This window comes from Thermobia domestica, chromosome 15 (assembly GCF_964235325.1).
Source record: "Thermobia domestica chromosome 15, izTheDome1.hap1.1, whole genome shotgun sequence".
NCBI lineage: Eukaryota > Metazoa > Arthropoda > Insecta > Zygentoma > Lepismatidae > Thermobia > Thermobia domestica.
In genome coordinates, this window is record NC_137468.1 from 168,827,586 (window position 1) to 168,845,682 (window position 18,097).

The following is an 18,097-nucleotide window of genomic DNA, read 5'->3' on the forward strand; positions in this document are numbered from 1 at the left end:
AAGGGGAGGCTATAGCTCTTATAGCCCCCCTTGGATCCGCGTCTGAATTATGATGATTTATATAAATATTATACCTTTAAACTAGGACTACTGCATTATTAAAGGCAGGGAGAAAATTCCAAATTGTCTGATTTAGATTTGTAAGATTCGCTTCCAAAATTCTATTACATTAAATGCCAAGTAAATGAAAAATTAACGAAATTAGAATGCTTAGTTCAAAACTACTTTTCGCTAAACAAGATTCTAGAGACATCTATTGCACGGAAAGAGAATTAAAAGATGTATGTATATTTGAGTACGTACTATGTAACTTAACTACTTTTCTTCTTTATCAATATGCAAAACTGGTTGAGCATATTTATGAAGACGGAACTACATAGAAGCTGCCAGATTTCTATCTGGCATTTTTGCAATGTCATTGACAGCATACAGCGCATGAAACTTCATTCAAGATCTCACTGAAAAAAGATCAATTAAATGAGGACAATTAGCTTTTGGCTAGGGATGTGCACGAGACAAGATTTGTGGCTGTCTCGTCTCGAAAATGTGCTGTAAAAGTGATGTCTCGACTCGAAAAATGTATATTTCTCTATTGGAAGAGCCGTGTGTCGACTCGTCTCGTGCGCATCCCTACTTTTGGCATAAACATTAATATGTATTCACGGTGTTTCTGTATCCATCACTTAGCTATGTTGATCATAGTTTAATCAAAGTGATTATTTACAACTGTTCCATAGTATTACAATGGAGGAAAAATACCTAAAGTATATGTTTATGTAAATAACATGAAACTAACTAAAGAAATAGGTTAGAAATACTACAAACAATGTAAAAATCATTACCACGTAATTCTCCAGAGATGAAGCACTCACTCATCACAATGAGTCGAAACAGAAGTAGTGTCCGCTTCCTTACCCAATGGTTGATCTAGAATGTTAAAATTGGGGGAGACCTACCCCAGCCTATGATAGGCATATCATGCGTTTACTATAAACTTTCAAAACTATATAAATAATAGCTTAAATTATTTTTGTCACACAAAAAACTGGGGTAAGCCTACGCCTCTTCGGCCCCGGGCTAGATCTGCCTCTACCCTTACCCTTTGGTTCTCTAGTAGTGTGCTATTCGCCAGGCGTGCATCCAGAAGTCTTTGTTGGGACGGGGCCATAATTTTTCTCTTTTTTATTTAGAGGGAGGAATTGAAATGAAATCTGGCTAGGCTAGAGACAGTGATCATGAGAAATGAATGAAATGATGGAATGAAGAAAGTGGAAGGAAACGGAAGAACCCCGAGAAAATTCACGCAAACGGTGTTTGTCCATCACAAAGCTCACTTGGGACGAGCTGAAATCGAACTAAGGACCCCATGCACCATAGGTGTAGGCTCTACCACTGAACCACCGTGGCCCATTTAGAGGGAGGGATTCAAATATTACAAGAGACTACATCAAAGTAGTATTGAACTGGGATTAATCCTACACCCGAAAAGACGGTAAATAATTGTTAAATACTGCCATTCTGTTCTTATGTTTAAAAACGGTACAACTAGTTTGCTTTTATAGCGAAAACAAAAGTAGCCCTACATATGAAGTGTAAATGAATTTTTTTATGCTACAACAATCACTTCTTCGTTAAACAAGTATAATTTTATAAAGAAAGTATACACATATACAAGGGCGGATCCAAGGGGGGCTAAGGGGCTATAGCCTCCCTTGACGCTCAGGTTTACACGGGATAAAATGGGTTTCAATTCTGCTTTACACTGGATAAAACGGCAAATTATGGTTTAGCCCCTCCCTTGATCATATCCTGGATCCGCCACTGCACATATATGTCGAGCTACTAAGCTTTTTTTGGAAGACGGGGATCCGGACCCGGCGAACCAGCTAGTATGGAAGCCCCGCTGTTATTTCCCACCTACTCCATCTCCGGCGCCCACATTCTCCGATTCACGAAGCATACCTGGTGAAAATGGAAAGTCGCTGTTGTAATAAGTTTTTAAGGCATTTCAAACTATGTCGGAAGTCTTATAGAACGGCTTTGTCCGTTCGTCCGTCCGTTGACAGGTATCAGAGCAAAAACGGTCAGAGATACCAAGAAGCCGTTTTCTGCAATTGATTCAGCGTTTCAAGAACAGGTTTTATCTCCTCAGTTAACCCACTATTCAAACCGGAAGTGATTCAAATTAACCACTTCCGATTTCAACGTTTATCACCATAGAAGGAAACAGACAACGAGAAGCCGTTTTTCTTGCAATCGATTCAGCTGTCAAGAATAGGCTCCATCTAATCTGTTAACCTTCTATTCAAAGCGGAAGCGATGTGCGTAGGGTCCTTGGTTCGATCCCCAACCAAGTAAGTTTGTGGTGTACAACATCGTGTCCGCGGATTTTTCACAGGTACTCCCGTATTTTCCTCCATACTCTCATTCCACCAATTCTTCCATCGTCATTCACGTGCTATTATGATCATCTCCCTTAGAATAAAGGGCAATCGTGGAATATTAAACAGAAAAATCTCATTTCACTAACCTTACAGCTCTCTTTTGATCAGGATCATCACGAACACCCATGCCCAAGGTCTTTGTCCGGACAAGGCAAGCCAATAATTCTTCGTAATAAATAAAAGCTATTAAATTATATATACTCCATTTTAATCGTTATATGAAAACAATGGTTGGTTTACACGAGAATGCGAAGTCGATATGCACTGAAATCGAAATTCCTGATTTTGTGCTTCACTTCAATGTATACACATTTCAAATGCCAACTATGCACGTAAAGTTATATCGATTTTTTTTTTAAATGAGACATCTCTTTGAAACACTCTGTATATTAGAATGAAGAGAAAACAATGAAAATGGGAAAAGCATCTGTAAAAACCAAGTTAGGCTATCCGCATATTGACCAGAAGAGAGAACAGCAGGAAAGTGAACAATAGAAACAAAGCCTCCGACCGCATATTTACCCGAGCACACAATGGTCAAAGGCCTTTCCAACGTTCTGACTGACAACACTCAGGCTTCTTTCAGGCTCCTGATTTCCTCTGCTTCTTCTTAACTACCTTCCCTTTGCTCAATATGCAGCTAGCCTTAAAAATGAAAGGAAAATAAATAAATTAAAAAAATGGATTCTTACCTGGTGTCCTGCCTCTTGTTATCCGACGTGACAAAGTACACCAACTGCACGGACGGAACCTCTTTGATAATCCCTTCATCAGTCACAACTGTCCCCCCAAAGAACACAGGAAAAGTGTGTGCATCCCACGTCACAGGATTCAACATAATCGGGAAAGTTAGATTCAATTTCTTCTTCTCGTAGTCATCCAATAAGTAGTCCAAATTAAGAATATCATTCTCGAAACACTCGTCCACCCACTTTGCACAAATATCCCTGTACGAGAACTTCTCACCATCTATCTCCGCGGTAACGTTCTGAATAATTTGATCCAATTTTCGCATTTCTTTCCAAATTTCTTTCCGAAGCACATTCCCACCATCTTTAGCAATCACTATGACACGTCCAAATCGTCCTGGTCGAGTGATTCGACCGAGGTTGAATCGACTCGAGTAGTTAACCGGGAAGAAGTGTTCGACAATGGCTCGCTCGTGTTTGCCAGCACCACCAACGGGACTGAAAAGATATTCGGGATCGATTTCATATTTGATTTGCTGGTAACCTGTGACGCAAAGTCCTGCCAAGAGAACGGGAACCACTAAGAAATATCCTGGTCGATGTCCAATTGCCACGCCGAGCTTGTAAAACAGTTTAGCGAGTGTGTTGTCCACCCATGAAAGTCCACAGCCCATGATTCGTTTCTGTAACAAAAAAAATAAAAGAATCTCTGATTAGTAAGTCATCAAAATAACTGTCAACAAAACAAATTCTATAAGATATCGTATTAATATATGATAATAAAAAATGTCCAAAAGGGAAACATATATCAATCGATAGAGCTAACAAAGGGAAAATGTTGAGGGGAAAATTCTAATGCGTAATTTTCGAGAAAATCGACAAAAAGTAATTTGTATAGTCTTGAAAAACATGTTATTCATGACCTACAAAAGCAAGCTCAAAAACATGCTAGCCATTAATGTGAAACTGATACTTGCAATAAACTATCACTAAGCCTTTTGTTATGACACTGTACATTATCACCGATTAGGGTGAAACTGATACTAACAATAAACTATCATTAAGCCTTTCGTTATGACACTGTACATTATCTATTATGACATTATACAATATGATTATTAAAATATAATACCCTAAAACTATCAATAACTCATAATCTTTAATTTTAAATATCTTTCAATTAATATTTTCAAACTCGTATGTATTTCTTGTATTAAATAACTAAAATATTAAATGTGAACAAATTAACATATACAGGGTGTCTCAAAAGTCATCTGACAGGGTAACCCTGTTATAATCAGAGTTACAAGAAAATCGAAGAGGGGAAACCATCTCCAAATATAATGTTTTCAATCTAATGTGAAGGATTTTTTTTTTAAAAAAATCGGACAAGCCGTTTGCTTTGTACACTTTTTATGCGCGCCATGTTAAACAAAAGTGGAACGTTGCCATTTACCTGGATCCACAACACAAGTGAACGAAATTACTGTCTTTTACACTAATGTTTCGGTGGCCAGCCCCCATTTCAAACATGCCCCCATTCACTATACTCTTACAAAATTTGTCCACCTCCTGTTCCGTCCTTCCCTCCCCCAACCCCAGGTAAATTGCAAGGTTGCATTTTCATTTAACATTGGGCGCATAAAGAGTGTACAGAACAAACGGCTTGTCTGATTTTTAAAAAAAATCCTTCACTTTAGATTGAAAACGTCATATTTAGAGACGATTTCCCCTTTTACATTTTGTTTTAGCTCTAATAATAACAGAGTTATCCTATTTCAGGGGACTTTTGAGACACCCTGTATATTTAATACTAATAGAAGTGCCCATTTCTTGCACGGGAAACAATCTTTCAAAATAAAGAAATGCGTGAAATGACGAGTAATGCTATCGATTCTCGATGTTCTTCGCACGGGAAGAATAAGGTTAAATTCAAACATAAGTCGAAGATCTGGAAGGTACCCAACCGGAAACAACTCAACAAAAACGGTTGGAGTTGCCTATCTTATAGACACTATTGTTCATTATATTTTTTTCATATAACTTATGATCTGAATACCCCTCGAATTAAAAATCGAAAAACAGCTTCAAACAACATTAGATCTGCTGATGATCTATCTGTATGCAAAATTTGGTAACTGTAGGTGACTCCGACAGACGCATTTGATTTGATTGGATTTCAATTTTAGCGTCCCTTTCAGTAGCGAGGCTATATGAGACGTGGACCTACTGATTAATGTGGAATCCTATCCACATGAGTTCCCGCCGGGAATCGAACCTGGGTTTCTCACGCCCATCAGACACATTTACGTGTTCTTTTTACATATTAATATAGACAAGCAAAAAATATCCGTTCTTCCGGAAAGGATAATGTTTATGCAAAATCTTTAAAAGTAAAGAAATACATGAAACATACAGTATAACGAGCAATTACCCCTATGAGTATACAACCTGAACGATAGGAAAAACAAATGGGTTGCCTACCTGTCAAGAACTCACTGGCGCAAATCCTGGGGAGGATGAGGGAGACATGTCCCCCTCATGTTGGAACTGGGAAAGACTGTCCCCCCAATATGTTTTCTGGGTAGAAATATGGTGACTTGTGTCCGACTGTCACTTCATCTACATCCCCTGATATATAGTATACAACAGGTTCACCTAAGAAATCACATTTATCTAGCGTAATATGAGTCTCATTTCCTCCCTTCCCAGAATAAACCTCAAATCTACCCGCTTCCCAATGTTGAACACAACTCTGCTCATCCTCCACATCAGCATTGTTTTTCATAGCTATATATAAGAACGGTCTTACCTATCCCCCCCAATGTTGAAGACAGATTTGTGCCGCTGCAAGCACTATAGTTAATTGTGCATATTTTTTTGCATTAATTTTCACCTTCCAATCCCCCTCCGTCCAAAAATCTGCTTTCGTACACGATTAGATTTGGTTAAGATTATCTGTGTACAAAATTCGGTAGCTCTAGTGAAGTCTTCTTATTGTGAAAATATGGGCAGACACATACACAGACGGGCAGACATTCTTTTATATATTACCACAAATACTGTATACGCGTATTAAGATGCCAATGGCTTTTTTGTTTATACTGTACACAAGTAAACGAGTGCAAACATGAGTTTCTGATTGGCAGGCGGTACCCAGAATTTTTTTTTATTGGAAGGGGTCCAAATTTTGGGATAGAGCCCAATACTAAAAGACACTACGTCTATGTAGTATTGAACCGGAATTATTCTACATCCGAAAAAGAACACGATACGTACTTGTCAAGTATTGCCACCTATATTCTTAGCTAATATGATAGAACTAGATTGCTTTGTAAGGAAAGAAAGAGTACAAATGAAGTATAAAATCAAAATCTTCAGGCTACATCAACCATTTCTCTGCTAAACAAGGATAAGTTTTATTAAGAAAGTGTACAAATATAAGTTATTACTTATATTTGTATTTATATTTTATAGAAAATTCTTGATATACCTGTTATAGTCTGGGATCTGGCCAGAGGTGACCACTTTGACCTAACCTCACTCAACCTCACTCTCACAAACTCATTTCGACCTCACGCTCACCTCACCGGTCTGACCTCACGCTCACATCACCAGCCTGACCTCACGCTCACCTCACCAGTCTGACCTCAAACTCACTCAACCTCACGCTCACATAATAAGTCTGACCTCACGCTCACTTCGTGAGGTTGAGGTCGAGTGAGCGTGAGTTACGAACTCGTGAGCGTCGACCTGATGAGTTTGGACACCTTTGGTTCTGGCTGCCCCCCAGTTTTTATTTTCTAAATTCCCCACTGTTCGGACCCGGTAAGCCCTACGTGGGTGCGTTCCTCCTGATTGCTAAAGGATACAGACGAGGTTACCAACATCGACGCTATTGGTGACAGTGACGACACTGTAACTATCAATAATTTGCTATTAATGAATAGTAGAGAAAAGAGGAAAAACTCTGTTAAATTCATCATTGAGTGTAGCAAAATGTTTCCAATTTTTATTTTGAGCGAAACGGAATGAAATATTTACTTTAACATCCAATGGAACGCTAAACGAAACGGACAAAGTAAATGGAAGTCATCTTTAAGTTTAACATTCCACGATTATGCCCTTTAGGCTAAGTGAGACGGATCATTAAGACAATTGAATGATGAAATAATTGGTGAAATGAGGATGAGGAGAAAACCCAAGGACACAATGTTGTCCACCATTGACGCATGGACGCCACATACCAAGGTAGTAAGCTCTGTATCACTGGGCCACTGTGCTCCCAAGTAAAAGGAAGTTAATGGTCATAAAATGGTTGAGGAAATGAAAAAGAAGGAGTAAACGAGATACTTTTACTTCCGAAAAGGTCAGCAGACATGTTGGATAGCCATCCCAAACTCATAAGACCTAGGATAAAACCCAATTACTCAACGCACTAGTTAAGAAGATTCTACCACTGAATTTTGTCTTCATTATTCAAAAATTAAATAGTAAGATTGAAATTGTAGCATTTAATTTCATATATTTACTAAAAAGATATAGTATAATTCACATATTTTCAAAAATCATGACGTATATCAAAATCATTTTCGTATATTCTACTAAAATGTAATCATCATCTGTATTTTTCCATTAGACCACATTGCCACGTTACATGAATCTTGTAGCTGTCATAAAAAAAATCTTGAAACCCTATCATATTTCACCATGTAAACATAATCTTGAAAGAGACACATAACATTTTTTTTCATCTTGCAAGGAGTTGAACCATGTGGAACATTTTGGGATGTCTTGCTTGCTACCTGTTATCACCCTCCCGCTGACATAAAGGAAAAACCAGTTTCGCCGCTTCCGAAACAACGGATTCTTTTCGACAGGGAGGGGAGGTGCGCCAAAATACACGATTTTAATGAGGAGGTTCACTGTATGTCCACTAGAATGCAGTGCAGAATGGGTGGAGATACCTTTCTTGCTTTCAGTAAGTTCTAATATGTAAACAGTAAATAGAAAGATTGGGTTGCAAGTTTTTTTGTTTTTTTTTTTATGACAGCTACAAGATTCATGTAGCATAAAGCGTTTTTCTTTTATGTTTATAGCAGATAGCAAGCAAGATGTAACAGAAAGTTGCGCATCGTTCAACTGCTTGCAAGATGGAGAAAAAATGTTTTGTGACCCTTTCAAGATTGTGTACACGGTGAAATATGGTAGTGTTTAATTTTTTTTTTTTTTTTTTAATCACAGCTACAAGTTCTTCTAACGTGACAATCCCCTTTAACAATGTGCCTTTACTCCAGGTCGCTTGTCGAATATCACCCCCTCCGCCTTTTTCCTTCCAACCATCTCTTCTATAACATCTGTCAGGAAATAGTTTCTTCTCAGCCAATGTCTCAATTGCGTCTAATATTTTTTCTCCCAACATCTCATTGATTCTCTTTTGTTCCACTCATATTTCATTTTTCTCGACACCCACATTTCAGAAACCTAAAATCCTTTTTGTCGTTTTCACGTAGTATGCATGCTTAAATGCTATTGAATGCAAGGATCCACGGAAACATTTTATGATCCTTTTCTAAGCTCTTGATTCAAAGAGTCACGAAATATGTCCCCATAAAATTACTTGTAATTAGTTTTAAACTTTCTTAATGCTTCTAATCTCAAATAACATCCCCTTTCATGTTACGTTGATTAAAAGCGTTGTTCTTGCATAAATGATACACTACTAGACGCTAATCGCTTTCGCTCTGAAATTTTGATCATGACCTTTCTTATGGACGTCATGACCTTCCTTGTGGACGTCCCAGATTAATCTACAATTTTACGTTAGTTCCTTCAAATTTTGCGAAGAATTTGCTCAAATTCTAGAAGTATTTTCTCAAATTTTGCAAGTATTTACTGAAATTTGGAAAGTACTTAATCGTATTTTACAAGAATTTATATGATTTTTTGCAACAATACCCGTAACAATTTGCTCAAAAGATTTTCAAAATTTAAAATGTCTGATTATATATTAAGTGTCGCTGTCTGATATAGATAATAAATATGTATGTGCCTATTGTAACATTTTGCAGGACATGTCCTTCTTTTAATTTTTTTAATAAATCATAATTCAAGGATTAGGAGTTAGATCTCTGGGCTGTCGGCATCGAAGGGCATTTAGGGAGGGATGACGTCCCTCGGCGAACACAATGTATCCGAAGAAAGGGAAGGAAGGAAGCGGTCTGGAACCTATATGTTAGGAACCATCCCGGCATTTGCCTGGTGTGAATGAGGGAAACCTAGAAAAAAACCTCACTCAAAATGGCCGGTTTGAAAAAGTTGTTACACACTTCATAGGTGAAAATTTATTCATTAAGAAAGATTAGATGAAGGGATACAGAATAACCAAATGGAAAATACCCGTACATGTCACATTTTAACAAGAAAGAAAAATGCCATGTCATGTCGTGTCAAGAATGTAATGACGTCAAAATCATAAGTCAATATTATGCTTAAGAAAATCATTGCTTTCACGATTAAATATCTCAATTTTCACTTTCGTTTTTCCTTGTTAGAAGTATTAAACTGTAGAAAGGCATCGTGTGTGTAACTCAATTAAGATGAAGCATATAATAGGCCTATGAAACTCCTGTGGAGATATACACAAACCAAATACGACTTTCTCTTCGGACGACGTTTGAACACGTTATGTAACGAAGTGTCTTGACCCAGAAGTTAGCCACTTATCTCGCTTAAAGAGTCAATTCTCGGAATGAGTTGCAATGACCTCAAACGTTTGATTAATACGGGCATAAATGCTTCACAAAACATAATTAACTATGTTAAAAGAATTTTTTGGATGGTTCGTTGCGACATAGAATATGCACCGTTCAAGGCTAGTTTGGTGTTCGAATCCTTTTAGGAGACTTATGACAATTATTCAAACACCAATAGGAAAAATACTTATTTTACAGCCTATTGCCCAATAAACATGAACAAGAATTTTCACCCAATTAATTTTAACAGTGATCCAAGGATAACCTCACTTTGCTCATTTACACTTATTGGATGATAACGTTTCAATACCTTTCCTGTATGATTATCTTACACAATAGTGGCGGCGAAAGGTATTTTAACGAGAGAGCAACAAATTTGTGTGACATTCAAGTAATATCGTGACGAAGACTATATGAAGAATTTTTGTCACCCCTGGCCATTAAAAAATGCCACCCCCTCAATATCAACAAAAATAGATGTAGAACATCTGCGACAATGAAATGACAATGTTTTAAGTGGATTGGTAAGATCTGAAAACTAGGAAATTATGGAAGTTAATTACTTAATAGAAACATTTTGAACTTACGATAAAAAAAAATCGGTGCCACACAGAGAAAAATCCGTTCTCCGGACAGCGTTATATTGTACAAATATACGGACGGTATCCTCTTGCTTACTATAGAAATCAGTACGGTGCATACGTTATCCGTATGCTACATAGGCACTCCCCTAAAATGTTACATCATGCCGTTGCAGGATGTCTGACATCTAACAGTTTTCCGTATATCATATACATATACTTATGTTACCTTCGTCAGTTGTATGTTATATATATATGTCCATTTGTATGTGAGGTCCTGACCGGCTGCATTGTTTCATACAGGAAGTACGTATAGATGGAACACTTGCGTTTTCAGTTATACGTCTGCTGTACGTTAAGTTCAAAAACTACAGGAATTACGTATGTAAAATATCTTTTTAAGTACGCAACCTACAATTTTTTTTCTCAGTGCAACGATGAAAGAAGATAAATTATGAGAATAAATTCATAACAAAAATGCCAAGTTACCACCTTCTAGCCAAACATATTCCTGTTACATGGATATTTATAGAATGTAAGAATCTTTTGTCATATTCAGTTTTTCTTTTTTACATCCCACGAGTATATCGGCTAAAATAAAGGAGAGATTATGATGAAAAATGAACGGAATGAATAAAGTGGGAGGAAACGGGGGAACCCGAGAAAAGCCACGCACACAATATTTGTCCACCACAAAGTTCACTTGGCGTGTGCTGAGATCGAACCAGGGACTCCAGAGGTGAACGCTCTACCACTGAGAAACTGCTTCTCCACTACAAAATGGGGGAAAAAAAAAATGAAATTTCCACCATTGGAGTGTGAAAAAGAAACTGGTTTAAGAAAATCTGATGCCCTGGTTCACGGCTCATGCTGACCCATTCTTAACTATGGCCCTGGTTATGACAACATTCGAGAAAGCTACCTGAAAAAATGAAATGAATTTTTTAAGTTTAACGTCCCACGGTTATGCCGGTTAGGCTAAAGGAGACGGTGATAATGAGAAATGAAAGAAAATGATGGAATGAAGAAAGTGGGAGGAAACGCCAGAACCCCGAGAAAACCCACGAGCACGGTGTTTGTCCACCACAAAGTCCACACGGCGCGAGCTGGGATCGAACCAGGGACCCCAAGCACGGGAGGTGAACGCTCTACCCCTGAGCCACCACGCCACCTAGCTGAAAAAAATAGGTAGTTTGTTCGCAAAGAGAAACCCTTAAAATAGTGATGTACTCACCACACATACACATACAAATCAAGGGAATAATAAACACTTCTGACCAGAGTATATACACTTGTTTATTAAAAACTAAATTCCAGTGTAACAGTTTCAACAACGTAACGTTGTCTTCATCAGACACTAACTCTTCTGACCAGAGTTAGTGTCTGATGAAGACAACGTTACGTTGTTGAAACTGTTACACTGGAATTTAGTTTTTAATAAACAAGTGTATATACTCTGGTCAGAAGTGTTTATTATTTCTTTAGTGAGTTCCAGAGTCGTGATGGATAGAGATACAAATCAATTTCAAATCACTTACTTTCGAAATGAAATGAAAATATTTTTTCCATTTTAACGTCCCACGTTATGCAATTTAGGCTAAAGGAGACGATAATTAAGGCAAGTGAATGATGATAGAAGAATTGTTAGAATGAGAATGTAGAAGAAAATAGGGTTACCCCGAGAAAACCCACGGACATGTTGTGGTCCACACGAATTACTTGGCCGGGGATCAAACCAGGTTCCCCATGCACCAGAGGTAAGAGCTCTACCACTGAGCCACCGTGATGCCCTTACTTGCTTTTGAGTTTTCATACTAAGGATTTATGAACATTACTAGAAACAGTCACACATTTAGCGACGGGGCAGATATTTTGGGGGGCACTTGATTTTTTTTATTCCGAAAATCATAGTTTATACTACTTGAGCTCAATACATGTCTGGAGAGGAAGTCGGGAGCTGACGATGCCACTAGGGAGAGGGACGCCCGTCCTTCTTACCCCCTTCCCCGAAGCGTCGTCACTGATATCTACTAATAAATTATTTATAAGGGAAGACAAAATGAACTTGAACTCAAACGCTGTTAGGCAATGGTATAGTAATAAATTCCCAACTGTGTAAATCCATTTAGGCAAATGAGAATAACAAAGTGGTTTACTAATTTCCATTGTTTTAATTATTTTACATGAGTTTTTTAAAAATACCTTTTCTTTCATATTCTATTATTATACACTGATGTGATGCTAAAATTTTGGGTATGTATATATTTTCAAGCATTTCCAATAATATAGTGTATACCTACTCCCCAACACGTTCGTTGTTTCGTAAATTTAAGGTGAGTGTACGTTACACTATAAAAATAAATGGTATCTCATAAATAACGCAACTTTTGCAATGTCCACTATTTCTGTTTAAGTAAGTTGGCAACACTGAAAGTTAATACGATTTTCATCTGCTCTCTTTCAGAATTCGTTGCATGCTGGTTCCGGAAATATTGAATTTCTGTGAACATCGGCAGATAAATTTCACAGGACTTACAGCAACATTACCACTCACGATCTCGATGTTTTCCGCAGAACGACTAACAAGAGGATGCCTCTGAACCGGTTTTCTCAAATTTAGCAATCCGTCTCATCACAGTCGAATTATTCGGTGCACTACGTTGACCAAACATTCAACGGGTTTACGAACTATCTCTGCACAACATTCACCACATATTATTAATCACTAGACAACACAGTGTTCCATCGTGAAGCACTCAATTCCTACCCGTACAGAAAACAGATGACGATCATGCGCTATTCGGCGCTTCGTGACTACTGCAAATATTTTAATCACGCTCGACCCTACCCTTAGGAGCTAAATCCCTAACAGCGCAAGATGTGCTAGGCATGTGCCATTTAGGTGTCCAAGCTACTTTTTAGGTATCCGGCACTTGGCACATATGATATTCATGTGCTAAGTATGTACTTCAGCTACCTACATTTTTAGGTTCCTGTTACATCTAATTGAAATTTACAACTATGTACCACAAATATAGCATTTATATATCTGGCTCAGTTTCGCACTCTAACAGTCATTTGCTTTTATGTCGTCACTTGAGACATTTATCTAACATGTTCTAGGTACGTCCTTTAGGTACATACTGTTTTAGATACCCTGACAGTACAAGATGTGCTAGGCATGCGCCATTTAGGTGTTCTAAATTCATCTCCCACATTTGATGCATTTATTGCTTGTTTTTCTAAGCGATTGTGTACTAAAAGCAAGAAATGCACCAACTTTATTAGATGGAAATGAAATGAAATCTTTCAGCTTTACGTCCTACGTTTATGCCGGTTAGGCTAAAGGAGACGGTGAGGATGAGAAATGAAGGAAATGTGGAATCAAGAAAATGGGAGGAAACGGGAGAACCCCGAGAAAACCCACGAGCACGGTGTTTGCCCACCACAAAGTCCACAAGGCGCGAGCTGAGAACGAACCAGGGACCCCAAGCACCGGAGGTGAACGTTCTACCACTGAGCCACCGCGCCCCCCAACTTTATTAGATGGCTGTCGCCGATCATTTGAAAGTGAATATGGAAGAATCATGAAATAGAGTAAATAGACACTCGTCATTTTGTTATAAAATTGTATGGCGGACAGATTTTACCTGATCCTAAACGGTTATCGTCGAATATACGCGGTTAAAGGAGCAAATTCAAAAGACTTGAACAATTTATTCCTGTACAAGCGACATTTCCTTCGTCACCTCCGTGGCCAAGTCGGAAGAGAACACGACTAGTAATCCAAAGGTTGGTTCGCGCTCACGATGGGTTACATGTTTCTTTACTTGTTTAAAGTGTTTTTTAGACTCACCTTAATGTAAACACATTACGGATATAGGCTACTTAACATATTTTGGAGGAGTAATTTTGTGGTTCATTGACGCTTACGGCATGGGGAACATACCTAGAATATACTACGCACGTTCCCCAGGTACATATCAGGCATGTGCCTAGGGGCGGACATAAACTGTGACTATCACTTGTCAACCATGTGATTTCTCTCTCAGAGGTACATAAGGCACATGCCAGTTATGTAATTGTACTGTTAGGGATACACAGTTCTGATTGGTTAAAGTTATCCGTTTCTCACTACGTAGCATAGATATAGCACCAATCAAGTGCCAACTAGTGTCGGTTCTCGTGTCCGAGCATTCTAGTGCAGGGCTAGTAATGAAAATTTCTTTTGGCGGGGTTGAAACCTGGCCCAATGAAAGTTCTTTTTTAAAAAAAAATATTTAATAACACTTCTATGAATAAAATACGATAAAAATAATACTCATTTGCTCTTGTACGTAATATATAATGCATAAAATGTGATTTACTTACGTTAGAAAACATAGCTGAGCGAGCGAAGGGGTTTAGAAGCCCTGAAGGGCTCTTTTTGTTCCACCTTGACCCCGTAACAATACCACGTGACATTACGTCACACTCAGGTGGTGCAACTAAGATGTAAATCTTTCTTCACCCGCTTAGTTGTGACCAAGTTAAAACAATTGCCTAGGGTAGCGCGTGAAAAAATATATATGCGTGGCTACTATAGTGCTGCCAAAATGTCTTGAGCCGTGGCAAAAATGTCAACTAAAGCTCACACCCGCTACACACCCACGCGTTAAGCCAATAAGAGTTCAGCTGTTGCTAAGCGAGAGAGCCTTAGCGAAAGGGAGTGGAATTCCTTCAGCCGATAGCAGCGCTTGGAATGGAAGATTAGGTGTCAAGTCAATGCGGTATATCTATAGCCACAAAGACAACAGAGAAAATCGTTGCTGTGAACTTAATTAGAACGAAAATGGAGGGTACTTCAAAAGTTACTTGTTTATAGGACACCCTTTATTAGGTGTGTATATACGCTCCATTATATTCCTGATTATAAGCATTCTTTACTTTCTATAAATATTAAGTTTAGTAAACACATAACAGACGAAGACCTTTGAGGGAACAGGAAATTGTTTCATGGAACCTTCAATAGTCCCCCCCCCCCCAATCAATTCTATACCTCTTAATTGACAACGGTAGTTACGCTTTCCATTTTGAACTGGCATTGCTGTATTTCGAAATACGAGTGTAGAAGTGCTTAAAACAGATCTAACTCAAGTCAATGCGGTATATCTATAGCCACGTGAGGTACCTTTCTGCACGAGTGCAATGCACTGTGCTTATTCACTGAATCTGTTACAAGAAACAAAACCTTGTTCTAGCCAACCCTATATATATGTGCTGTACATAAACACATCGTTTACAAGACCAAATAGCACATAAAGTCGCATAAGATAAATTCCTTTGCATCAGGGACAAATGCAATGCAGTTTTTACGTGCTTGGAATCAATAACGACGAATTCTGTCATGTTAATTAAAAACAAAACTGTATACTTTTTATTTCTTTTAAAGGATCAAAGGCCTACCAAACTGGTTGACATGAATGCACCGTAAACTTTTCAATGTAGCCTATTAACACGCTTCTGTAACCTCTGATGTTCTCTGGTTGATCTTTTTTCCAAAAAGCAACAGAATCTAAAATTAAATATTCTCTCTTATCAAAACCTATTTCAGTTTGGACCAAAGAATATTTCCTAATTATTCAATAGTTAAGTAAAGATTCTGTCAAAATAGAAGAAATAATCGAACATATCTTAATTTTACCTCCAAGGAAACCTACATGTTCGAAGTCAAAAAAGCCAAGAAAAAGATTAATTGCATTGTGCTTAGATTGAAATTTTAAAAAAATGAACAGGCTTTTGACGATTTTTTAAAACAAAAATGAGAAAGTCCTCATAGCGTGTACAAAAACCGTTAGTGTCATAAATCAGATCTTTTTTTTTTTTCTTGGAGGAGTGCAAATTTAATTGAATTATTATTCAACATACTACGTATATGGGCCCTAGTTTAACCCTTTATTTGGTAGTGTTGCTCTCAAGCAACATCCCATTCTATTGCATTATCCGCATGAATTATAACTTCAGTGATCATTTAATTGGCGTTATTGCTTTCATACAATATTCATATACATGATTTGCGGGTCGCTTCTTTAGATACTTCTAATCTTCGTCAATAGGGGGACAGTCAAATTTAGAATTGTAGAAGCTTTATCTCCGTTCCGCGAAAGTTTTATTATTATTATTATTATTATTATTATTATTATTATTATTATTATTATTATTATTATTATTATTATTATTATTATTATTATTATTAGTGGTGGTGGTTTCTTGCTCTGTAGGAAAATATTTCAACGAAACTGTTACTAATTACTGACAGTATTCTTACGATATTTGACCATGATAGGGCAACGCTGCTCAGTATCTACACATAAGACCTATTTTATGGCAATGTTGCTTTGAAATAAACATGCTGTATTTTGTAACCAAAGTACAAAAATACTTTAAAAATTACGAAATTATGATCAGGAAGACATGGTTCAACCATAAAAGTAAATTAAATATTTTAATGGTAATGCTATCAATGCTTGACAATTAAAGGGTTAACATTGGATTCGAAACACATGAGTTGTCCATAAAGAGCCGGGTTCGATTCCCAGTAAGAAATCATGTGGTTCAGATCCAATGTTAAAAGAATCGAAAATATATTTTTCATCTACGATTTTATTTCAAATATATTATTCAGTAATGAAAAATATCTTGGCAACTTTTGCTGTTTTAAAACAGCGAATACCATTCTGCACTAAGCCCCCTTGTACTCTCTAGTGCAGTGTTTCTCAACCTTTTCTGACTGACGGGACACTTTACTGAACGTCGAGGACATCGCGATACATTTGTTTGATATTATTATTATTATTATTATTATTATTATTATTATTATTATTATTATTATTATTATTATTATTATTATTATAGTGAAACCTATTAGTTTTATAATGACTCTATGTAATACTGAGTGTTACTGCTACCGCTGGAGGTGTTGACTGGTACTGTTTGTCTCGATTTTAACTAATTATTATTAAATACTTCATGATTTTTAAATTCTGAAATTCCGCAACACACCTTAGGGGACTGCGTGACACACCAGTGTGTCGCGATACATCAGTTGAGAACCACTGGTCTAGTTTATAAAGACTAGTTCAAAGCAACAAAAAGTGACTAGCGAGTGAGCCTTTGGTGCACGTCGTCCCTGGTACGATTCCCGGTGGGAGGGCACAATTTCACACAGTTATTCACTTGTATTAATTATCCGTCTTCTTTAGGCTAAAGGGCATAACGTGGGACGTAAACTAAAAAAGTGCGTTTAATTTTTTCTACCACTCTATATAAATACTAAGTAAGTTGCAAGGCTCCTTTATGGCGGCTATATGGTCAGCATACGCACTGTTTTTGCAGAAACTATACGTTTAATTCCCAGTTGTCCTTCATATGGTTTATATCCCAGAGCTAAAGACTCAGATCTGTGCTGAAAATTGATTTTTACAAACATATTTTTATAAATTAACTTCTACAATAATATTTAGAATGAAATTCATACTAGATCTACTGAATTATTGCAACAACAATGCATGAATAATATTTTGCCAATAAAAATCTCTAAGCAACAGATGAGCGATAGGAATATTATAGAGTACACGTGAAATTTTTTG

General features: G+C 37.4%; 1 protein-coding gene across 2 annotated transcripts in view; it reads right to left on the reverse strand.

Annotated features, from left to right (window-relative positions):
- The window catches only part of Ptr (patched domain-containing protein), a 437,818-nt gene that overhangs the window by 188,518 nt on the left and 231,203 nt on the right, over window positions 1-18,097 (reverse strand). For both annotated transcript variants that reach the window (XM_081740393.1, XM_081740392.1), the window contains one exon: window positions 3,137-3,816. In XM_081740393.1, coding sequence (XP_081596519.1) covers window positions 3,137-3,807 — 671 coding nt within the window. In that variant the 5' untranslated portion in view covers window positions 3,808-3,816. The remainder of the gene's footprint in view (window positions 1-3,136; window positions 3,817-18,097) is intronic.